The 25,308-nt window shown below is 42.9% G+C and overlaps 1 protein-coding gene across 1 annotated transcript in view; it reads left to right on the plus strand.

Annotated features, from left to right (window-relative positions):
* Nucleotides 1-21,416, plus strand: part of LOC107110331 (thyroid hormone receptor beta) — a 241,136-nt gene extending 219,720 nt beyond the window's left edge. Inside the window, exons 6-10 of the mRNA XM_015411104.1 lie at nucleotides 2,285-2,432; nucleotides 4,574-4,779; nucleotides 12,024-12,170; nucleotides 19,145-19,403; nucleotides 21,175-21,416. Coding sequence (XP_015266590.1) covers nucleotides 2,285-2,432; nucleotides 4,574-4,779; nucleotides 12,024-12,170; nucleotides 19,145-19,403; nucleotides 21,175-21,416 — 1,002 coding nt within the window. The remainder of the gene's footprint in view (nucleotides 1-2,284; nucleotides 2,433-4,573; nucleotides 4,780-12,023; nucleotides 12,171-19,144; nucleotides 19,404-21,174) is intronic.
* The last annotated feature ends 3,892 nt before the right edge of the window (nucleotides 21,417-25,308 follow it).

A 25,308-nucleotide genomic window follows, 5' to 3' on the forward strand; every position in this document is an offset into this window, starting at 1 on the left:
CAAGCCAGAAGACGTTTACACCGTGCAGTGACAGTGTGTGTAATTAAATGAATATATGTTGTCTTCCCTATCCTCTATGAACATTGTTAGTCCCCTGTCTAAAATGTGTAACTGTACATCGCTTTTAGCCCACTGGGGAAAGCGATTAATAAATTGAAAGTATTACTACTACTACTACTACTACTACTACTACTACTACTACTACTACTACTATAATAAAAATGTGCAAGCCGGAAGATAAAAAACTGTGAACTAGCTCACACTAACTCAGAGGGAACACTGTTTATAATTGGATTTACGAAACTTAAATACCATAGCAAAGCACGGGTATCAGGCTAGTAGATATATACAGGGGTCATTTCGTAGAAAAAGAGCTAGGGGAACTCATTATCATAACTCATTAGCATATGCCACACCCCCTGACATCAGGGGCCCGGCGGTGGACCTGCAAGGCCAGCGGGAGTGTGAGGAAGCCCCGCCAAGGCCCTCCCTGGCCCCAGGCAGGCAGGGGTGGGGAGAGGAGGGGAGGAAGCAACTTACCCTCCCTCTTCTTTTGCCTCCTCCTGGCTGAATGAGGGCTGGAAGCGGGGTGGCCGGAAGCAGGGGGCGGGGCTTCGTCATGTGCCCCGCCCCCTGCACCTCACCCGGGGGAACTGCGTTCCCCCGCGTTCCCCCCAAAATGACCTCTGGATATATATGCACATAAGAAGCTACTGTTTAAGCAGGTTTGGAAAGAAAAACCTTTGGAAGACTGCTGCTTCTCTTCTCCTGTACTCACAAGCCAACTTTGTTATAGAGCAAGTAACAGCAAAGCTGTCTTCCCTCCCCCTGCCTTTGCAGCAAGGCTATCCTTGCTGTTTCTCATGTATAGGCGCTATTTAATAGGCAGTATTTGGAAACATATCCCACACAAGCCCCAATGAATGCAGTTTTGGCATGCAAGCCAAAGTATCTAAAATCACTATTTTCTCTGTGAAGAATGGAAACAGTGATTACATAAAAGCTTGAATCTGTGTGACGACAGAACTCCTGTTGTGGTGAAGAAAGATATAACATGACAGCAGAAGTTGCCTGCTGTTTTCTGTGAAAATATATGGCTGTCTTCATTCTTAGAATCCAAGAGAAATATAGCTGTAAAAGGTCTAATGTGTTCTTGATCTAGCCACATCTTATGCCATCATTGTCAAAGCACCATCACTGTCAGCCATGGAAATAATTGAATTATGTGGATGGAAAGGCTCTAGAGAGGTCTGTTCAGTCAGAGATCAAAGGACAGATTCCACCTAAAGTTTATAGCTGAAAATCTAATCAAATGCTTATCTAACCTGTTCTTAAACATCTGCAGTGAATGAGATTCCAACACATCCCAAGGCAAAGTGTCAATTTCCCAGCATTTTAAAATAGGAAGTTCTTAATGTTCAATCTAAGGTTTTTTTAGTCTGAGCCATTATTTCTTTCTTTTGTCCAGAGTAGACATGGAGAACAACTGATTTCTGTCATGTGTAAGGAAACTTTATGTATTTGAGGAATATTGCCAAAATCCCTTATATTCTTCTCTTTTTGAATTACAGAAACCCAGGGCTCCCCCCCCCCTTTTTTAAAAAGAGGTGCCAGAACTCTCAAGAGGGAAAGGAAGTTTTCAATCTGTATACTGAATACTCATGAACTTTTAAACATTTTTAAAAGAATTTTGTTGAAGAGGTTCTGGAACTCTCTTCCGGCGTGTTCCCCCAGAAAAATAAGGCCCTGCAAAAACCCAACTCCTTTCCTCATTAATGACAAACCAGCACCATGTTACCCAATAGTAAACACCATTGGGTATGTTAGTGAAGCCTATGTACAACAAGAAGCTTTGATGCTATCTAAAGATTTCTGTAAAGTTAAATATCTCTGAGATCCAAATGATCTCAAAAGTACAGCCAAGTTTGTTACTTGTTTCCTCTCAGTGCAGTCTGGTCCAATGCAGTCAGAATTTCACCTTGAAACCCAGCCAAAGTTTAATTTTCTAATGTATTCGTCCAGTCTGATAGTGCAGGACGTCTGAATGTATTCTCCACTCTGAAGATGAGTTAGCATTTTACTGTAAATGCTGTTAATGCCAACCCAAAATCCAAAATTTCTCGGTATGCGTTCAACTCATGTGTATTTCTAGTTTAATTCAACTTAAAATTCAGAGTTCAAGGGCAAAACGAAGGCAATATCATTCTAGAATTATGTTATACATTTGTAAAAATCCAATAGCCGGAAAAATGTTTGATGGTTTGCGTCTCTCTTTTCCACTTAGGGTTTTTTCCGAAGAACTATTCAGAAAAATCTTCACCCAACCTACTCCTGTAAATATGAAGGAAAATGTGTGATAGACAAAGTCACAAGAAACCAATGCCAGGAATGTCGCTTCAAGAAATGCATCTATGTTGGCATGGCAACAGATTGTAAGCTTTTAAAAAAAATTATTTTGCTGTGTTCTTTTTTTATTGGGTGTGTTTATTTCAATACAATGTAATTACCACTTTTTTCATTTTTACATTACGTGATGATCAAAAATAATTTTTGTTATCCCTAGCTATTTTTTTTCGTAGAGCTTTAATTCTTTCTTTACTGGGGGGGGACGGGACAACAGGACTAGGTTTTCTTTGGCCCCAATCATTTTATATGATATTAAGGAGATGAACAATTTTTATCACAGGAGTGGGAGCATTTGGAACTGTGTCTTGCAGGAAGAAAATTATTATGGAAAAATGGGAAGTTGGATACTGTTGCCGTATGAGTCATCCTGCAGTTGTTTGTTTTATTTTTAGCCATAACGAAAACGAGCTCTCCACTTCTAAGGAACCAGAGCATTTGGCTGCAAGATTAACCCTTGGAGAACTTACATTACCCTGCTTGCTCAGTGGAACTGATACACTATCTTTCATTAGTATATAAGAGAGTGGCTTCCTTAAAATGAAAAACCAAACTACTAGTAACCCCAGTGATAGTGGCTATTACTAGAGTAATAAGCCGGGGGGGGGGGGGGACATTCAAAAGAAGAATCCTTTTTAAAAAAAAAAAACTAACAAAATAAAGGCTGGAATCCAAAGAGTTACATTTGAGTGGGTCAAGAGTGTTGGAATGGCCAGTGGAATCACTGACAACCCCCCACCCCAAATCAGTTCTTCAGCGAACAAAAGGCAAAGATGTAAAATTGGTTGTGGAATTCTTTGGATCCAAGCTGGAAAATATCTTGTTCTTTGTGTATTACCTCAGTATGTATATTATCATTTATTAAATTTATTATATTATAAACCGTCCTCCCCTGAAGGGCTCAGGGCAGTGTACATCATAATCAGACATAAACAAGTTAAAAACAATAAATAGAAAATGATAAATGATACAAACAAGTATAACAGTATACGTCCTCCAGATAATAGGTAGTGTATGTATAACTTCGCTCCCACCATTGGGTGGGTCACAGACTGGGGTTGGTAAAGGCCAAGGTGGAGGCCATGGCAAGAATTGTTGCTGCCCTCAACTGTAGGCCTGGTGGAATATCTCAATTTTACACATCCTGTTAATGGGATTGTTTGAAGTGATATTCCAATACTATGTGATTACGTTCTAACCCCATCCATGTTGGCAGTGATCAGAATTAGTCACCTGTTGAACAGTTTTCCCTGAACTTTTTATTGGCATTTGTCAAGCATTTGCAGACCATTATTGTCCTTATAAAACTCAACACCATTTAGCATTTAATGTGCAAACAAGAAGTTCATGCCAGCCAAAGCAGACAAGGGATCATGCCAAACAAAATATCTTTTCCTCCAAAACATAGCTCCTGAAAACTTAAGTGGCAATTAATAAAAGAAAAGTGACAATTACACTACTGCTCCCAAAAGAGCATCAGTTATGAATAACCAAACTCTTGAGCTATACAATTCATATAGAGAAAGCTACTTGAATGTGTAAGGGGGTAAGAGCATTCAACCACTTTCTAAGGCTCTTAAACTAGAACTCATTTTATAATATCCACTTGAGCAAAAGTCAAGGTCAAAATTAATGGAAAATATTATTTGGAGGGGAGAGTTGAGTTGCCATGTTATATCTTCTTTGAAAAAAATTACTGACTTGCCCAAGTATATGACACTTTCTTTGAAAATCCATTAGTTACCTTCAACCAGGTGCTGTTCTTCCTTTTCCCTGTTCTTTTGTATGATTAAATAGCCCAATTAATGTAATTGTGATGAGTTTCTCATCCTAAACAGCTATTCTGATTTTTAGGCTTTTCTGCATGATTTTACTTACAAAGTATTCCTACAAAGAGAGATGAACATGCTAAATTTTTTGTGTCCACTAGTGAGAGGGACTAAAATGACAGTTTTGAAAAGTGTTGCCTAAATTTTAGTGATCCCAAAAATTCCTTGTTTCTGAAGGTAGTATGCATGGTTCAGCTGTAGTAGATTTGTTTGTACTGGTTAGACCAAGTATTTCTTTTTCACTCCCAAAATAGATGACCCTAATCCCCAAAAAACAGATTACACCATTCCAGGAAGTGTCTGCCAATCTGTTTTTCTTTAAAATGATCTTTCCTTCTTAGTGGTGTTGGATGACAGCAAGCGATTAGCAAAAAGAAAACTGATAGAGGAAAATCGAGAGAAGAGACGTCGGGAAGAGCTGCAGAAAACAATTGGGATAAAACCTGAGCCAACAGATGAAGAGTGGGAGCTTATCAAAATTGTTACCGAAGCACATGTGGCTACCAATGCACAAGGAAGCCATTGGAAACAAAAAAGGAAATTTCTGGTAGGAACCATAAGAATGTAGAGTGCTCCTGGGCCATTCCTTTATCCGCATATTTTCAAAAGGTTTTTTTTTCTTTTAATCATCAACACTTGGGTTGCCTGTGTCCTATCAAAATGTTAGTAGACATAGTTCCTTGCTGTAAGATTTTTATGTGGAGGTGGCTGTTCAGTCTAACTACACAGTTGAAAGATACAACATAATTGATGAGTGTAACTTACTGGAACCATTGAAGTCAGTGGGGTTATTCCAGTTAAGTGGCCTATTATTGGTTCTGTTGATACTGCAAGCTTTGGTATTATTTTATCCATTTAGATCACTGAAGAATAGTAGTAAAATTATAATCTTAGCATGTAGAATCATAGAATGTTAGAGTTGGAAGGGACCTTGCAGGTCATCTTCCAGTTTGAAAGTTTCTTTCTGAAAGATAAAGTCTGCTTTTTAAAAAAATGCTAACACCATGAAGAAGCTGCATAGTATGATGCTTTAAGAACAAGGGAATTAAAGTTATGCTAATAGAGTCTGCAAGTATTCACCAGTTTAACATGGTTCATTGTCTGTGCTGTCTAAACAGAACAGGGGATGTCTATAAGGAAAAGAATGAATGTAATCATGGTTGCATTCATTATCATGTTTTCTGATTTCATGCAGTTCTAATAGTGTGCTCCAGAAACATCAGTCGTTCTTATGGATATATTGGCTTTCCCTTCACTTCACTGTTGAGAATGTATATCCCCATTGTGAGACGGGGCTTACTTTGATATAAAAGCAAATAAGGAGGCAGGCCCTGAAGCATCTACCTGGTCATTGTTGGAAACAGAACACTTCTCTAGATGGATGTTGATCGAGTCAGCTACGGCAATTTTAATTTGTGGTCCCGTGAAAGCCTGTTTGACAGAACTCCAAGAGGACATCGAAGTCCTAGATATATTCAGTGATAACATAGGGGTTTTTTTTAGTTGGAGTACAAATACATGGCTTATGTAAAAGAACTTACATACATTTAATCATTTCTCACATTTTCATGTTTCCACATATAGGAATAACTTGCTGGAATGATCTCTTGAGTCTGAAATATAACTGTATATCCATCCGTAGGCAAGTAGCCTTGAACAGCAGCATTGTTTATGAATAATAGTAAGAGAAGGACCCTCAAGGACCTGTTGCAGAAAGAAGGAAATCACCACCACCGCTTTCCCACCCCTCCCCACCTGGTTGCTGTCACCTTCTATCCCTCTCCTGGACACTGTCATCTCCCATTCCCCTGTTGCCTCTCCTCTGCTCTTCTTGGTTCTCCTTCAACCAATCATAGTTGTTTCCCATGACCACCCAAATCTTTATCACTGCATTGTCCTCCTTGTCCAGGCCCGGTCCACAGTTCTGCACCAAATCTCCAGATAAGTATCTCACACTATGCATTTTGGTCTCTGTGACAACCCAAAATCCCAGCAGAACTCCAGTTAGGGATTTTTCAATGTTTTGCACACTCTAAAAAGAATTTCAGATTTTTCTGCACATTTGGGAAGGGAGCTCTTGGGTTTGCAGAGCCATAAACAGCAGGCAATGCTAGCCCTGTTGTACAGATGTCACCATCTGTGTGGAAACTAGCTCCTGGCTATTAGACATAGTTATATGCATCAGTTATAACACAGTCCTTGTCCTCTCAAATGGTTATTTTGCTTTTATAACTTAGTAATGGTCACAAAATTGCTATACAGGATCGCCCCTCACCCCATCAAAATACTGTCATGGTCTAAATATCAATTTATTATCCATAGCATGCAAGTATTAATTCCGTGAGAGATAGTAGAGAGTTTGTATAACATTTATAAATACAACACCTTTACCAACACAGAGATGATATTTACTAGCAAGAAAGCACAGATACATTCATCAACAAATTATATTGGTAAAAGCAGGGGACTCACAAGACTTACAGAGGGCAATCCCATCATTTTTCTCCTCCCCTTTCCATTGCTGGCCCACTCACTTTCAGGGCAGGTCACTCACTGGCCTGGGCCCCCATCTGCAGTGCTACCACCAATGGCTGGTTTCCTTAGTGTTGTTGGCATGATACCATTTCTGGCCTAGCTATATTTATATCCAGCTGGGCTGAAGGAGGCACTGAGCTGATGCATGGCCCTTGCAGGGACACTCTTTAATATAGTCTGTGCAAGCACAGACAATGTTCCTCTGTTTGGACAGATTAACCCTCCCATCTACATTTTACATTTTCTCTTTTTTCAGGAAATCTGGGGGTCCATGAGGTCTGTACAAAAATACTTTCTGTGTGTACATGGCCCTAGTCTCTAGATTTATGTATCTGCAGCTGGGGTCATGTTCATGTTAACTATTAGTTATAACAAACAGAGAACCCACAAGGACGTGCAGGGGGCATCTCATTTTCTTCACACTATTTCCTTTTTCCCTCCTCCTGACAACCTCCCTATCCTCACCTTTCTCTGCCTTTTCTCTCTGTCCCACCTATCATCCAATGTACCTTTTATCTGCCATGCATCTTCAGCTATATTTATTATTTCTTTTATACCTTGCCTTTCTCCACAACAAGGACCCAAAGCAGCTGGCTTTTTCCCCTCATGCTCCATTTTATCTTCACAGCAATTCTGTGAAATAGGTTAGGCTGAGTGTGTGACTGGCTGAAGGTCACCCAGTGAGCTTCCATAGTACGGTGAGAATTTGAACCTGGGTCTCCCAGATACCAGTCTAAAACTATAATATGCCACACTGGCTTTTGTGGGGTGGCTGCTGTTGAATATTAGCAAGCAGCCAGTCATGCAAGTTATATGGTAGCAAGTCACCTGTTGTTGCTGGTGTGCCTGGCTCTAGTGAGTCTACCCTCAAACCCCAAAACAACCTGAAAGGGCTATTCCTCCTCTTTCCTGTATTTTATTAATGGAAGCCAAGGTTTGAAGGCTGTCAGTACTGTGTGATTGCGCAGCAACAGCCACTGTGGGCATTACTTTCTTAAAGCTACAGGTGCGGCTACTATTATTGGGGGGGAGGGATTTAGCCCCAATGCAGTTTTTTAAATTTCAGATTCTTCTGCACACTTGGGGCATTTTTCAGGTTTGCAGAGAGATCTGTCTTGTCTGTTCATGGATCCAGTCTTTGGATTCAATTATCCATAGTTTTTGCCATGTTGAGAACTAAATATATTGGTTATGTTACAGTTTGATATAGATTATAAATGAATAAAATGACTAAGCAAGATACCATATAAAAATAATATGCAAATAAAGACAAATAGTGATAAAATATAGCTCTATTACATCTACCCATACTGTATTATGGATACTAGTTAAAAGCTAAGCCCTCTATATTACAAAGGAAATTTATTACTACCTGTCTAAGGGCCAAACTATATGTGTTTGCTTTTAAAGAGCTGGGTCTAGGTTCTGTATATCCACACAGCAGCTGGTGGGGAATGGTTTTAAAAAATAAGTGAAAGCTCATTTGGGCTTGCAACTTTGCTGCAGGGGGAGGAAGTTCTGCTTACCCTCAACCCGTTTTCCTGTCCAAAAACAGTGTGGAGAAAGAGTTATTTCCCCATTTTTGCTGCTCCATGTGTACAGAATACTCCCTGTGGAGTATCAAAAATGAGGAAATAACTCCCCACAGTGCTGTTTTGGTGCTGAAAAACAGCTCATCAGGGAAGTCAAGAGCATCCCCCCTGCGCCCCTGCAGCAGCAGCCCGAGCTCAAACAGGCGCTGTTTTATTCTTTAAAAGCCATTCCCCACATGTTATGTGTGGCTACAGGAAATCTGACTTCAGTCTAAAGAACTCAGACCCAGCCCTTTAAAAACAAAGGATCCTCTGCAGGAAACTCCAAGAAGAAGAAAACCCCAGAGGAAACAGAGAAAGGAATTATTTTCACAAACGTATCAACTTAATTTTTTGGGGGCCCCCGGAGGGGATTTTTTAATTGCATTTTATATATAGACTACAAACTACAAATGAAAAAAGGGAGGGGTACTACATTTAGGGAGAAAGTAAAGATAACCACTACTGACTAAAAACCCAAGAGAGGAGATCTTCAAAATAGCTTATATACTATACCATCCCTTTAAACGCTACTTTCTATGAACAGTCAGTCATGCTTTTATAACTTTTAAATCTTAAGTTTAACTGTTAGGAAAGATTCCCTCAGCATCTCCATGTTAAAATATCTTATTTATCAGAGTTCCATTCAGAGTCTTTCAACCTTCATTTCTTCTTGTCTTGTCTCTTCCGCAGTTTGTAAGGACTTTTAGGAGCCGCTGCACCTTTCTCCGACAGAGAGTCCTCTCCAGAGGACCCCGAGTCCAGCTCGCCACTGGACTTACTGTCCTTTTCTTCTTTATCCACCTCCTCTGGCTCACCCCGCTGTGCTCTCAAAAAGTCTCGTGCTTTTGCCACAGAGTCAATCTTTTCTTTCTTTTCCTGGAGTTTAAAGGTCACGCCCTCTGGGTATAACCACCTATAGCCAATTGCGTTGGTTTGAACAAAAAGGATTAAATCTTTATACTTCTTTCTCCGTTGTCTTATTTCAAATGGAATATCTTTCAAAATCCGAATAGTCTTGTCCTCAATTCTCAAAGGTGTCCCCGCCGTCGCTCTCAGGATACAATCCCTTACGTGCCTCTTCGAAAATCTCACCACAATTTCCCCAGGCAGATTCTTCTTCTTTATGTATATGGAATAGGACCTGTAGACCACATCCATTTCGCTCATAAAATACTCTGCCTTTAAATCTGTCACTGGGGCCAATGCTTCGCTCATCATATGCTTCAGATTCCCTCCTTTGCTCTCTGGGACATCCTGGAAGCGAAGAACCAGATTTGCTTTTTCCATTTGTATTTGTAAAAGCTGTTCTTCTGTTGAGTTTTGCTTCTTTTCCAATTTATGCACCCTTTTCTTCACCTTTTGTGTGGTGGCATCAACCTCTTTCACTTTCTCTGTTGTTTGGTCCAGGATTTTAAGTGTATCGTTGATTTGTGTCTGCTGGGTAGATATGCATTGATTCATTTTTGACAGCTGCTCTTGAAGATTAGTCATCTGCTCCAGCAGGGGGCGCAGGGACTCTGCCATTGTTTTAGCCAACTTGGTGGTTCCTTCCGGTCTTGGACTCTCAGCTCCTTTTGTTTTTAAAAGCTTCTCCCTCTCCGTCCTCTTCCCCGCCATCTTTTTTATTGTTTACTTTCGCCCATCTTTTAAAAGTCTCTGAATTTGCCCTCCACTGCTCATGCGTGCCTTGGTAAGTCTTTCCAGCAGTTTTTTAACCGCTTTGCTTCTGCTCCCCCCCATCTTGCTTAGAGTTTGTGCGCCTGGGAGGGGCCCCTCCCCCACTCTCTTTGCCCTCTAGTCCGTGGGGTTTTGGGGGAGCTTTTTTTTTTAGTTTATCAAATTGCTTCCATCTGACTCACGTTCATTATCGGCCATTCGACCTCTTTTACTTTTGTTTTCCACCGCTCGATCTCCTGCGCTTATTCCGGCCAGCTTCACTAATTCCAAACGGACACAGACGGAGGGACCACAGGGACGGAGAAGCGCCTCGATTCCCCAGCATCGTGCTGGGGAAGAGGCAACCTCTCAGAAGTCCCTTGGCCAGGAGGCTTTCGCCAGTCTCCTGGGGGGAGTGCGATACATGGCCCCCCCTCCTTTCCACCTGCGCGCAGCTTCACCCCCGGGAGGTCCGGGAGGTGCGACTGCTCAGCGTGCAGCCATCCACCGGAAGTCGTATCAACTTATTTTGAGATTATTTTGAAAACATTAACCATCTTGTTCTGCTCTGAACTTTTGCACCTCTTTCCTTGATTGGGAGTGACACCTCAGATGCAATAACAATTCTGTTTTTGCAGACGTGCGCCTAATTTTACTTGATCATTTCCCCTGGAGACAGCATGACCAGAGTCTTTTAAAAACCAATTCTAATTCTTTACATTTTTCAAAAAGGGGGCGGGGGGAGAAGCAAGCATGGAAGGTCATGTCCTTTCTGGTAAGATCTATTCACCATTTCCTTTCTCCCAGCCAGTGAACTTTTCCCTGCTTTTTACTATGACTCAGCCTCTTCAGCTGACTAGCTGAACTCGATTTTTTTTCCCATCAGTACACAGCTCTTGTTAACAGTCACAGTATCTTCTAGACCAGTGATGGCAAACCTTTTAGAGACCGAGTGCCCAAGCTGCGACCCAAAACCCACTTATTTATTGCAAAGTGCCAACACGGCAATTTAACCTGAATACTGAGGTTTTACTTTAGAAAAAACAACTCATACATTAACTTAAGATGATCCAAACAAAGTAAGGAAAGCAATCCCAAATGCTTTCATTTACTTAAAATTATTTGGCAGAGAATTCGACACTTTAATGATGGTCTGGGCCTGGCTGGGGCAATGGCACGCGTGCCCACAGAGAGGGCTCTGAGTGCCACCTCTGGCACCCGTGCCATAGGTTCGCCACCACTGTTCTAGACAGTTGAGGTTGCATAGTTGGATTGTTGCTTTCACTGAGCAGGAATCGTTTTCTTAATAGCCAACTCTGTCATAGGCCAAACTCAGGTCGTGCTGGGCCGATTTACCAGGATTTCTTCAGAGAATAAGAGGGCCAAATTAACAGCACAAACCTGCTTGAGCTGGATTTCTCAGCTTGTCTGCTTTCACCTCAAGTTATCAAAGTATGAATCTTGCTGTCCTGTTCCTTTTTCGTAGCAGTCAGGTTAGTACAGGTATGCAAGTAGCCTCTGGCATTCTTTTTGTATGTTTGTATGAAGACTGACTACCCCTAAAGTAGCAAAAAATGATTACAGAAAAGGTTAGAAAGTCCACTCCCAAAATAAAGGTAAGGCCAAAAGTCTTCGTTCCTTTTGGCATCAAAAAGAGGATAAATTTTCCTTGGAGCAGCAAGGAAGACAAGTTTTCAGATACAGGCAGATAAATTGCTTCTAAAAATTTATGTAAACAGATGTGATCAAGTAGCTACATGTACAAAATACAGAACTGCCTACAAAATGAGTCATGTCTGACACCTAATGTGCATACAAGTTTGTTTGCAACTGATTCTTATGAATAGGTTCTATAAAAATGAATACAACTAAAACAATATCCATGTGTCTGTGGGGGTGTGTGTTGTTGTTTAAATCATGGCCTTAATAAATTAAACTGCCAACATCACATAAAGATTTAAGAAGATCCCATCTCCACTCTAAATAACTTGTTTCTTGATCTTTTTTCCCCCTTTTCTGTCACTAGCCAGAGGATATTGGACAAGCACCAATAGTAAATGCCCCAGAAGGTGGGAAAGTAGATTTAGAAGCCTTCAGCCAGTTTACAAAAATTATCACACCAGCAATCACAAGAGTGGTGGATTTTGCCAAAAAGTTGCCTATGTTCTGTGAGGTATGATTTTTTTTTCCCATTTAACTTTTTCTTGCTTTCTGCTACTGGATAAACTTTTGTGTAAAAAATGTGACATTTGCTTTTTGATTTTAAAATAACACTGATTTTAATCCAATGATTCTTTTCTACTAAGTGAGGAATCTTCCTCCAACGGTAGTTTTCCTCTGATTATAAGAAGGCTTCCTTCCATAGAGGAAGTCTCGTAACAAAAGGAATCACTGATATCATGAATTAATATCAACATGCAATGAAAATACATTATGCCTAAATTATGCTTTCAAGTCCTTTTACAGTATTTGTCTCATCTCCACATGATCTTAAATACTTGCACCAATAGGCCTCCCAAAACAGCAGGGTTCAGTCCTAAGGATCTGTTCTGTTAGCAGAGATGCTTTCCACTGGTGGAAGGAAACTTCCCTTATTGCAAAATGCATAATTTAGGGCCAAACCATGATTTGGCATTACATTACTGCCTATTGTCATCCTAAATAATACATAGTTCTTAGGTGAAAGAAGGTTTAGGCTAGATAAGGGACATTAGACCAACAAATGTGATTTCTCTTTTTTCTGTGTTGACTAAGTACCTTATTAGAAGAATAAAATAAAACAATAACATTTTCCAGAGTTTTATTATTGTACTAAAAATAAAGCGTAACATTATAATTAGATTGGAATACCTCATAATTAATTGCCTGCTCCCATGTAATTTAATAAGGGTATTAGTGTTAGCCTGTGGCCATTGTTTCTACAATTAGCAAGATTGCATGGTTAGGTAAGACATTGCACGTGAATTTTATGGTGTATAGAACTTGCTAACATCCCTGAATGCTGTTGGTCACTGGCTTTTTGGGCCGCAGCTGCAAGACGGAGAGAAGAGTTTTCCTCACTGCTGTCCCAGTTTCCCTCCCCTCCAGGCTCCCAATACCAGTAACAAAACTGAAGGACAAAGAGAATGGCTTTTGTGAACATTGGATTATTTGCCTTCCTTTCATACCGGGGGGGGGGGGGGAGGGGCCATTTGGTCTGGGCCTCAAGCTGAAAGGGGACCTCATATTTAGACACTTTCAGGTTTTTTGGCATTTGTTAAGCTTCACACCTCCTGAACAGTTTCACATTGTTTCTCTTAACTATTTTAAGTTTCACATTCTGTGTCACCATTTTGTATATTTTTTATGGCTAGGGGCCTCAAAAGGTGGAAGTAGCCTAGGCCTCTCTGGATAGGAAGGCCAGTTCGTGCCCCCACTAGCTCTGCCCACCACAAATCAGCTGAACAGGGGAGAGAAGTGCTGGTGGAATCGTGTGATCGGCATCACTCTGATGCCTTTAAATGACTTCCACTGCAACCCAAAAGTAATATCATTGCGTCAGGTGACTCTCTAGCATTTGCCCAAAACTCTATACAGCATTGCTACTATGCAATCACATCACTTCCAAGTCACTGTGTCCTGGATGGCAGCAGAACTTCTCCAGCAAAGCCCCCTCCCCCAGGAGGTCTCCCACTGGTTGCCAGCCTCAGGCTGCAACCCTGTCTCTGGGCCTGCGAGAGAAATTGCTTGCACACTGCTGCCTCTCTTCTGGAGCTCAGGTCCGTTTGCAGCAAGCAGCTGTCCTATCGGGCATGGCAGCACTGCTGCTAGTTACGGAAGGAAGGGCTGAGAACTGACACTGCACGGGTCACCATTCTATCTCTGCTGCAGCAGACCCCTGAACATCCTCTTTTGTCTTTCTTTCCTTTCTAGTGTCTTGTGGGATTGTCCATTCAGTTCATGCGGCCTAACCAGACATGACTTTGTACACGTGTACTGTCTGTGTAATCCTAGACTTATTGCTGCCATGGTGGAACACACCATGTTAGGAAACGAGATGGTGAAGTGCAGCTGCTGCTGGCTTTGTCGTTGTGGTCCCCCCCCCGCAGTTATGGGCATCCTCCTGTCTTCCTTTTGCATCATCTTCCCCCCCCCCCCAACAATCCAGACCCCTGGGCCATGCTCCAAGCTGGGCTGAGATGAGAAAGGGCCTGGTGGGGCAGAGGCAGAAGGAGCAGAGCAAAGAAGGAAGGAGTGCCCAGAAGCTGCCTCCCCTGAAGCTGCCTCATAGTGTGGTGGGAAGTGCAGGAAAGGAAGGAGGAGGCAAAGCGAGCAGTAGCGGCACTTTGCCCTCCTGACTCCTGACTGATGGTGTTTTCCACGGGGGCTACACAGAGTCTAACCTGACAGTCGCAAACTGTCAGTGCACCCGTACAAAATGTCACATCTAGTTAGGCTCTCAGAAGGAAAGAGAGCAGAAGAGAGAGGACTGACATGCATGCATCCATTATTTGCTGTTTCTGTGCTGGTGGCAATGATAGTGCCCTGCTAGGAATAGCTACTGGAGGAGACCAATAAGGCACTTGTGGGTAGACCGGTATGTACCCCTGACCCTCTGCTTTTTATAATCTTTTCTCTTCACTTCCATAGACTCACCCCTCTCCTGGTTACAATGAGTGTGACCAACACTGTGAACAACTTTGATATATTTGATGACTGCCATACCATCCCTCTCCCTAGAAAACCTCAGTGGCTTTGTCAATACAGCAAAAGAGATAGAGGGCCCAAGTATGATGACTGGAATGCCTGCGTCTTAGAAAACGCTGTACGACCCTCTTCAGCCTGCTTCGGTGGGGAGGGTGGGGTATAAATCGAATAAATATATAAATATAAATAAATAAATATATGGGGAAGGTTGTCCATATCATTGCATGATTTAGAACCAGTTAAACTTCAGTGGCGTTGTCTTCACCTTGAAAACCTACATAGAGATCAGGCAATGCACAGCACGTCTGACATACTTTGCCTTTGTTGCAATTTTTTAAGAGCAAGTCAGGATACAGATCTTTTTGACAAACAAATGCCCAATGCTGACTCTTCACAGACTGAATTTATGATAAAAATACATGGAGAGATAGGAACGGGGGGGTGGGGGGGTTTGAGAGCCATCAGTGCCCCTTTCTAGCCCCATCCCTGTACTCACCAACATCTGTTCTTAGAAACACAACAAATGCAAAGGGACAGCATCTGCACTGCTTGCTTAGTCTTTCATTTTATTTATTTATTTTATTTATTCAATTTATACCCTGCCCATAAAATGCATATATAAATACAATTAAAATCCATCATAAAAACAACCAAAGGCTCAGGGCGGCTTACATAAAATGCATATATAAATACAATTAAAATCCATCATAAAAACAACCAAAAACCATAAACAAATCAGTTATCCTAAAGTGCTGGAACTATATTCAGATAAAGTGCGAGAGCAGAGAATTTCAAACTTAAACAATACTCCATAGGTGGCAATAATGAGGGTGCTCCAGCGCCAGCTCCACTGATCTACTCATATATATGCAGCACGGGCAAGCTGAAGATGGTGAGGCCATGGCACAGGGACACTCCTCAGTGTATGATGCGGCTCCTTAGTCGAATGCCTGGTGGAAGAGCTCCATCTTGCAGGCCCTGCAGAACTTAAAGAGGTCCCACAGGTCCCTGATCTCTTCTGGGAGCTCTTTCCACCAGTATGGAGCCACCACTAAGAAGGCCCTGGCCCTGGTTGTCACCAACCTGGCGTCTTTGGGACCTGGAAGGGCCAACCGGTTTTTGGGACCCTAACTGCACTGCTCTCTGGGGAACATATGGGGAAAGGTGGTCCCTTAGGTATGCCGGACCCTGACCATAAAGGGCTTTAAAGGTCAAAACCAGCACCTTCAAGCGAATCCAGTATGCTATTGGCAGCCAGTGCAGTGCTTTCAGCACAGGATGGATGTGTTCCAGTATAGGTAGACTCATCAACAGCCTGGCCGCAGCATTTTGCACTAGCTGCACCTTCCGGATTTGAGACAAGGGCAGCCCCATACAGAGAGTATTACAGTAGTCTAACCTCGAGGTGACCATCATGTGGATCACTGTTGCCAAGTCATTGCATTCAAGGAAAGGACCCAGCTGCCTGATCAGCCGAAGATTATAAAAGGCTGACTTGGCAGTGGCTGCTACCTGGGCCTCCATTGTTAGAGGCATCCAGGAGCACTCCCAAGTTCCTAACCTCTGGCACTGGCACCAGCTGCACCCCATCGAAGGTCGGGAGTGGGATCCCTACCCTCGGGCCACCCCGGCTCAGGCACAAGACCTCCATCTTCGTCAGATTCAGTTTCAGTTGACTCAGTCTAAGCCAACCAGCCACAGCTTGTAATGCCTGCTCCAGATCTTTCAGGGTAGAGTCAGACTGGCCGCCCAACAACAGATAGATCTGGGTGTCATCCGAATATTGGTGACACTCTAGACCATGCCTCTGGGGAATCTGGGCAAGGGGACGCCTATAGATGTTAAACAGCATCAGGGAAAGTACCACTCCCTGAGGCACTCCCTGAGGCACAAATCAGTGGGTGCCTACGGGACAGCTGTTCCCCTAGTGCCACCCTTTGTCCTCAACCCTGAAGGAAGGATGCAAGCCATTGCAAGGCGCAAGCCCCTGAACTCCAGAGTCGGTGAGGTGGTGGATCAGTAGCTGATGGTCAACCATACTGAATACTGCCAACAATCTAACAACAACAGCACTGCTGACCCGCCTTGATCCAGGTGCCTCCGGAGGTCATCCGTGTGGGCGACCAGTGCAGTCTCTGTCCCATGTCCCAGGCGAAAACCAGACTAGAAGGGGTCTAAAATGGAAGTGTCATACAAAAAGCTCTGTAGCTGGACTGCCACAGTTGGCCAATTCAGCCGGATCCAGAGATGTTTTTTTTCAAGAGGGGATGGACCACTGACTCCTTAAGTGTCCCATGGAACAGTCCCTCCAAGAGGGACCTGTTAATAATCTCCCCCAAGGCACTCCGAAACCCATCGTGACCAGCTTTCACTAGCCATGATGGGCACGGATCAAGGAGACATGTGGTGGGGCGTACAGCCAGGAGCAATTTGTCAACTTCCTCTAGGCTGAGTGAACTGAAGTGATCCATAATCTGACTAGAAGATGTGCATGGAGCCTTGATTTCAGTCACTGTCTCAACAGTAGCGGGGAGGTCACGACGGAGCGACAAGACTTTATCTGTGAAATATCCAATATCCAGTTCTCTAGCATTTGACCTGCTTTGTGGCAGTGTCGTCATGGGCTGAATCGTTCTAAATAATTGTGCTGGGCGTGAGCTCGCATATGCAATTGAAGCTGCTTAGTACTCTTTCTTCGCAGCTTTAATTGCCATCTCATAGGATCTCATAAATGTCCAATAGGATGTTCTTGTAACTTAGTCAAGGGCATGCCACCACTATCTCTCTAGCCATCTTAGCCCTCGCTTCATGAGCCGCAACTCCTGGGTGTACCAAGGTGCAAGCTTGGAGTGAGGGCGCAACGGGCGTCAGGGAGCGATCTCATCGATGGCTGCAGAGAGTCGGCTGTGCCAATCCTCTACAAGCTCATGCAACGAACCACCAGGGGGCATTGGATCCCATAGAGCCATCTGAAGCCGCATCGGGTCCATCTGGCTCAGCGGGTGAGCTAAAATACACTCACCGCCCAAACAGGGTTGGGGTGAAACATTCAGACGGGCCCTCAGGGCAAGGTGGTCTGACCATGGCTTTGTGGTAGGGTAAAGGAATGGAAGGGCTCCATGTATCCTAAGGGACCTGTGCTTGTTTCCAAATTATGACATAAAACAAAATCAGTTGTGGTTATTTATTATTACTTCTTAATCGCACCCCCTCCTCCATTTTATCCTCACCACAAGCACCCTGGTGAGGCTGAGAGATTAAGTATCTCAGGGTAGGATGAGAGAGAGGGACTGGCCCAGGGTGGGAATTTGAACAAGGCCCTGTTCTGACATCCTAACCGCTGTGCCATGCTGGTGCTAGATTACATTTATATTATATTTCAGCTTTAGCCCCATAATTATTTTCCCTATTTGTTGTTCCCCTTTATTTTCCCTTCCCTTTGTCTCTCCCCCCACAACTCTGCTTATGAAACAGCATCCCTTCCCTTGAGAATGAAAACTGTATTGTCTCCTGCGGTTTCTGTCCTGTGTGTGCCATTTAGCCTGACAGAGAGGAATCTGATTGACTAGGATCAGTCAGTTTCCCTTTGGATCAAACACCCTGCACCTAAAGCTGGCAACTCCTGGAAATAAAACTAAGCTGACAGTGCAATCAACATCAATTCTCCTTTCCCACAGACTCCATTTTTAAAACTGTCTTTGCCCTCGGAGCGTTGCTTTCACTTCTGCCAAGCAAAGATTCTGTCACTCACTCTGAATGTTTTCTGACAAGACTAAAAGCAATCGCTGTGCTAGTAATATAAATAAGACTTTATCCCTTATCCCATCCTAGCCCCCTCCCAATGTGAATCTCAGGAGAGGACTAAAAATAACTTAATGCAAAGCAGATCTAAAAAAAGATTTATTTTTGTTTCTGTGTCTCCCTTCTGTGATGGGCTCAGGGTGATTGTTACAGACACAACAATATGGCTGCCAGCCCTGAAGGCTTACAGTCCACATTGGCTAATGGCCTGTGGGGTGCGGGTGGGATAAAGAAGGCTGTATAGGCTGTATTATAACAATAAGTACCCTTGTTGAGTCAATGGTATGTATCTAAAACATGACTGTAGTAGCTATGGTGTATTTATTAATATATACCTGCCTTTTTTCTGGCAAATTTCCCTCATGTGAATTCCAACTAAGGCTTAAAAATGAAATGGATGACTTAATAGAAGAAGATTGGGCATTTCAATCCCTGCTCTTAAGCTGCTCTTAAGTACATTCAGTGTACATTCTTGTCACTGGAAGGTGGCAGATGAATGAGTAACAAGCTGACCTTAGTAATCATAACATAACCTAGGAAATGAATGAATTGGAACTGTGTACCACTGAAATGGTTTCATGTTAGCACTGTCACTCTTGACAAAATGCTTTCCTCTTAAGTGCAGTAAAAAAACATTTTCTCCATAATCTCCAAATACAGCTGCCATGTGAAGACCAGATCATCCTTCTGAAAGGCTGCTGCATGGAGATCATGTCCCTCAGAGCTGCAGTTCGTTACGACCCCGAGAGTGAAACATTAACATTAAATGGGGAGATGGCGGTGACAAGGGGCCAGCTGAAAAACGGGGGTCTTGGTGTAGTATCCGATGCCATTTTTGACCTGGGCATGTCCCTTTCATCATTCAACCTCGATGACACGGAAGTGGCTCTTCTTCAGGCTGTTCTGCTGATGTCTTCAGGTGAGAACAGAAAATATACTTTAAGAACTGGAACCTTAGTTTTTGGCCAACCTGCAGAGCTCTAGGCACTCCGTGGTCCTTCGGGAGAGTTTGGGTGTAGCCCTTTAGAATGCCACAGTCAGACCACATTTACCATAATGAACAAAAGAGTCTAATGGCACCCTAAAGGCTAACAATTTTTTTTAATTTCATAAACTTTGGTGAGTCAGAGCCTGCTTCATCAGACATCTCATAGAGTGTGCTTTGGCTCACAACAGCTTGTGCCATTTGTTTGTTCCTGAAGTGGCACAAGTGTTCTAGCTGCAACAGACTAAGATGGCTAGTCGGAGGTACGTTCACCGTGCAAATGGTGTGAAATACCCAGGAAGCAGGATCCTAGATTCTTATTGGCTCCCCTGAAGACTGCCAGGCAGGGATAACCAACCCCGGCATCATTTTCCATGACTCACTCATACAAATATTTCAAAAAGTCAGTCCCTGAGTGCCAAATGTAACGTCACAAAAGCTGTGCGCAGATTATGACGTGATTGCTTTTTTAGCTGTGTACAACCAAGTCAGTGTGGAAGTTTCACTGCATAACCTCCTGGAAGTCCCAGGATATTAGCCCGTGAAGAATGAACAAAATGCATGGTGATTTGTTTTTTTGCCCGGAAAGGTTGCTGGCTTTAGGGTTTAAACAGGATTAGCTTTCCTTGAAATGTTCCCAGTCCCCAAATCGAAGTTATTAAGAAAGGGGGAAGCAGCTGGCAGACGAGATGGACAGGGAGCCTTTCTGGCCACAGCTGCCGCTTGTGCAGCCAGAAGCAAAGCATGAGTCATGACAGACTGCAAACCTGCTCTTCCAGGGCAGCGTGACATCGTCCAGAATAAAGCCATGCAGTAGGCCTGAACCGGGATTTGAAGGGCATCTCATCCGTATCATAAAACACTATCCTCTGTTTTCCAGGCAATAAAGGAGTTGGTGAGTGCATAGGGCTTCATGGACCAGGCTGGGCTTTCCTTGATAGGCAATGAAGCTCTTTCAGCTGGGGCAGAGAAGCCATACTTTATGTCATCAAAACAGAGTTTGAGTCCAGTGGCACCTTTAAGGTGAATAGAGTTTTATTCAAGGTATAAGCTTTCGTGTGTGCACACAGTTCCTCAGATACAGTGAAATGGAAGTTACCATGTCTTCCTCTACCTATTATGTATGGAATGGTAGCTTCCATTTCACTGTATCTGAAGAAGGTGTGTGCACAGGAAAGCTTATACTTGAATAAAACTCTGTTTGCCTTAAAGGTGCCACTGGACTCAAACGTTGTTCTGCTGCTTCAGACCAACTCGGCTACCCACCTGAATCTGTCTTAATGTCATTAAAGTTATGGGCAATGTGCAAAACTAGGCTGTAAAATAAATGAAGTAGGCATGGCTCAGAGGTAGAACATCTGCTTTGCATACAGAAAGTCCCAGATTCAGTCCCTGACATCTTTCGCTAAAAGAATCCGACAGGAGGTAATGTGAAAGGCCTCTACTGAAGCCCAGGAGAGCCTTCACTAATCAGAGTAGAGAACAACACTGGCCTTGATAGACCAGCGGTCTGACTGAGTCTTAAGGCAGCTTCGTGTATTCACGTATGTGTTCAGTGGGTCTGCACAGATAGTATTTGGGCAAGCAGATGAAACAGGCCTGGTTCCCCTGGGTTCCAGCCCTTCTGTTTCGCCAAAGCGATCTTTTGGTGAAGTATTGATCAATGCAAGCAAACAACTTTTGATCTTTCCTTTAATTTATACAGATCGCCCAGGTCTCGTCAGTGTCGAGAGGATAGAAAAGTGTCAGGAGGGTTTCCTTCTGGCATTCGAACACTACATTAATTACCGAAAGCACCACATTGCACACTTTTGGCCAAAACTGCTGATGAAAGTGACGGATCTGCGAATGATCGGAGCCTGCCATGCTAGCCGCTTCCTGCACATGAAGGTGGAATGCCCAACAGAACTCTTTCCCCCTTTGTTCTTGGAAGTCTTTGAGGATTAAAGAGGCTGGAGCGGTTCTCAGAATTCCTATAGCACTACTGGGTGTCATTTCATTCCATTGCCTAGTTCTTTTTCTCTTTCGTCCATTCTCATGTTTGTTCAACCTTGTTTTCGTTTGGGGGATTTTATTTTATTTTTAAATAGGCGTGAATGAATATGTCCCTTCAATGCGGGTACTTGTGACAGTTGCATTTATTTTGTTTTGTTTTGTTTGTTTGTTTTTGTCCTTCAGTCCTTTGATGTGAATCCTTTTCATGCTGGGAGTACAAATGAACCTGTTTCATTCACCAGCTCTCAGGCAGATCACAAGCTCACACTCATCGCTGCTTGGAAAGAGGGGGAACTATGCCATCGTGGCAGGAGAATATGTAGATAATCAAATGTGTTTTTTTTAAATTCCAAACCCCATTTTATTTTATATTTTTATTTTACAGTATTAACTCAGTTTCAAGGAGGGGTGCCTGCTTTGCTGAAGGAATCAGGCAGGATCGAGTGAGTTTAGCCATGCCTGAGACCAACTGAAAAGAGTAGGACTTGCCCGTTCCTAACTTTAACTTCACTGTGGTCGTCGTTTCTAATATGTTTGTCACTCCTAAGAAAATCCATCCCCATCTCAGCCAAAGCCTTCCATCAATGCCATAATTGCATCATTATTTTGAGATATTTATCAGTCAGTCAAAAACCCTGCATATCTTTAAAACCTTTCTGAATGAACATTTTGTAATACTATATCATAACATATGGGCCAAGTCCATTACCCATTCTTGTTTTTCATTTTATCTGGGGTTCATATGTGCAAGGGAGACCTCCTAAAATAACACCAGGACATCCTGATTCTGCTTTGCACTCAGTTTTCACACACCAATGTTACTGCACGGAGCAAAATAAGGAAAGATGCCTTTGTCACCCCAGCTTTTGTGTAGCCTGTTTGCTTTGCCCCTAATTCACGATGTTCGTTTGGGTGTAGGAGCTCTGACATGCATTCAGAACTTCCCCTTTATTTCTGGGGGTAGCAGACGCATTTCTCTGCACATGAAGATCTCTCTGCAAGAGGCAGCCCATGCATGCGTCTGGTCTTTGAGCAAGTCAGATGGTTTTCCATAGGCTGTGGATTAGGGTCAATTTTGAATGAAGAGTATTTCCCCTGAAAAACTCAAATTCGTTAAAAGAATTAAAAAAAGTCTTGAGGAAGCATGCAATAAGAACAGGGATGTCTTTAACACAGAAGTAGGATCCAGCTGGCTTCAAAGATTTACCCCAACAACTCAGGGCCTATTCTGGCAACCACTTGTGGGGGCTTATTATCCATTGGGAATGGCCTTTTTTGTCATTATGGACAAAACAGTAAAATGGAGAAATGGTCATTGGAGTGCTGCCCCGTGGGGTGAGCTACAAGGATCAGCCGAAGTGAGCTACATTGAGAGTGAACCCATGAAGGAGCACTTAGATGACAACTTTACTCGTTGGTGTGTATGTGTGGTGATATTCTTTTTTAAAAAGGAACAAAAGGCATTTATGGGAAATAAGCCTAAATAGTTGTCATGGTAAGCAACCTCCCCCCGCCCCGACACACACATGTACGGTGCTGCTTAATCTGATTTCCCCATGTTGCTAATTGTTGACGCATCCGGGGATTTCAGTGGCCTACACTTGTTTTTACTTCCCTAAGATCAGTTTTGTCTGCTGATGCGTTAATAGGAAAACGCACACCACTAAGATATTCCACTGCTGTGCTATAGTGAGTAGCCTGTTTTCATGTCAGTCTCTTTAGGTGGTCTTCTGTTTCCATCCATTCTAGAGGCATAAAACCTTTCCCCTGAAGATTGATCCTAGTTTAGTGTAATGCATCAAGAGCCCTCCTCTTTTTCTTTCTTTTTCTAACTTATTCCCAAAGTATGCTTTATAAATTCTTCCCCATGTTCTGTAGATTCACATATCAATAATTAACAAAGGTAAAGCACTAGAAATATGCTTACTGTCTGCCCATGGTCACTTTTATGGCAACTGTAGGTAGTTCAGGATTAGGATCCCAGGAACTATACAACTAGTTCCAGGTGGACATGGGTATGAATGGTCAGGCTTGTGTTCCTTGAACATCAATGTCCATGTGACTTGGAAATGTCAACAGAGATTAGTTCTGCAGCCTTTGTGTGCTATAGCTTGGAAGTCTGTTGCTGCATGGGGGGGGGAATCCACAGGATGCATGCAAGCCCTGGTTCTGGGTCCAGAACAATAGCTAAAAGTCCAAACCTGGAGCCCTGTTTTCTTCAATGGAAATGTCTTCACTCAGGTGTATTTTAACTGTGGACAAAATGAGAACAGTAGTGTTCTGTTCACCCATGTTTCATTCTCTTAGCAAAAAAAGTATTTTGAACTCTAATGCCCCAAATTGTCATGCAGTCCACTTCCTAGATACCAATAGCAGTAAGTATAATTGCTTTCTACACATGGACATTTGATTAAATTCATGACCATTATCCAAGACTAGGGGGGGGGGCTCTGTGCCTCGTTCTGTGCTCAGTTGGCAGCCATGTCACCAAATGCCAGAACAGGATAATGCTTTGTTGTTGTTGTTTGCAGTATAGCTCAATGGGGGAAATCGTTCTAAAAATCTGTCAAAGAAATTGACATGACCGGTTGACTTTCATCTCCTGAATTTTAATACTAATTTCAATACAAGGACATAACTAAAAAATAGGAGGTAGCAGTCCTTGTTCCCCCCATAGGAAAACATGAAACCCCAATGCATGAATACAGTGCCAAGCTAGATGTGGGGTAGAGAGGAGTTCCTTGGTGGGGCTTAAGCTGCCTTTCCACCCACAGGGTGGTGGGTTTTTTGTTGTTGTTTTTTGCTGAGAGAAGAAAATAATAGGCTTTTGTGATACCTTTTGTTTCTCTGTCTTTTGATGACATAGGCATATACCGAGCTGATGCTGAATAACCACACATTCATGCACCAGTTTGTAAGCCATTTAAAGATGGTCACCCCCAAATACTTATCAGATTAACTCAGGGAACCTTTAAAAGATGAACAAATTTAAACGAAACCAACTATCTGCCTAAGCAAGTATACCTGTCAAACACCTACGGCTCTTAATATCACTGACAAGGAGCTGGCAACTGGCTGGAGCTTGAAAATGCTGGATTAACTTCTCCTTTGCAAGCCCTATTGAAACGAGTGTGGATTGCAAGACAGCAGAACTCAAGGCGCATCCAGACCACTTGGTACTGGTAGTGCCATGTGGCAGTGGCGCTGTCCACACTGCAGCCCATGGTCTCTCACTGTTTGGTGCATCACTTTCTGGGGGGTTTGCATGAAAACTAGCTTAGTAAAGAGGTCACGGTGGTACAGGAAAATACCTTGTGACCTCTTCTTAGCCATCACCCTATCACTCCAACTTTGTTATAAAAGAATTTTAAGCATAATATGCAGATTTCACGATCATGTTTCCATTTACCACTGTCACCCTGGTCTTTCCTTTAAGTGGAACCCAAATCTGGCTAGTGGGGCAAGATCATGAACCCAGTTACTTCACAGTCTTGAAGTTACTTTGCAAATCTTATTTCAGGGCCCAGTACAAAGTTGTCACACGCTCCCTGTCTTTCCCCAATACCATACATGAAATCTCAGGGGTCATGAAAGGAAAAAAAATATTTTTATTTCCGAAATGACATGAAAGGGCCATATCATGCAAAGGGCTTGCTGCCCAGGATGCCCACCTCCTGTCCCGAGTCCCCCAATAAAGAGCAACTGTTTGCCACACCTCAACCCACTCCTGCGCTTTAGGCCTGTTCCTATTTTTATCTTGTACTGGCACACAGCATATATGATGCAAAGGTCCGAATTCAGCATTGTTTTACCAATTGAAATGATCCAGCTCTGACGTCCAGGA

Source organism: Gekko japonicus, unplaced genomic scaffold (genome assembly GCF_001447785.1).
Source record: "Gekko japonicus isolate JY-2015 unplaced genomic scaffold, Gekko_japonicus_V1.1 scaffold723, whole genome shotgun sequence".
Lineage (NCBI taxonomy): Eukaryota > Metazoa > Chordata > Lepidosauria > Squamata > Gekkonidae > Gekko > Gekko japonicus.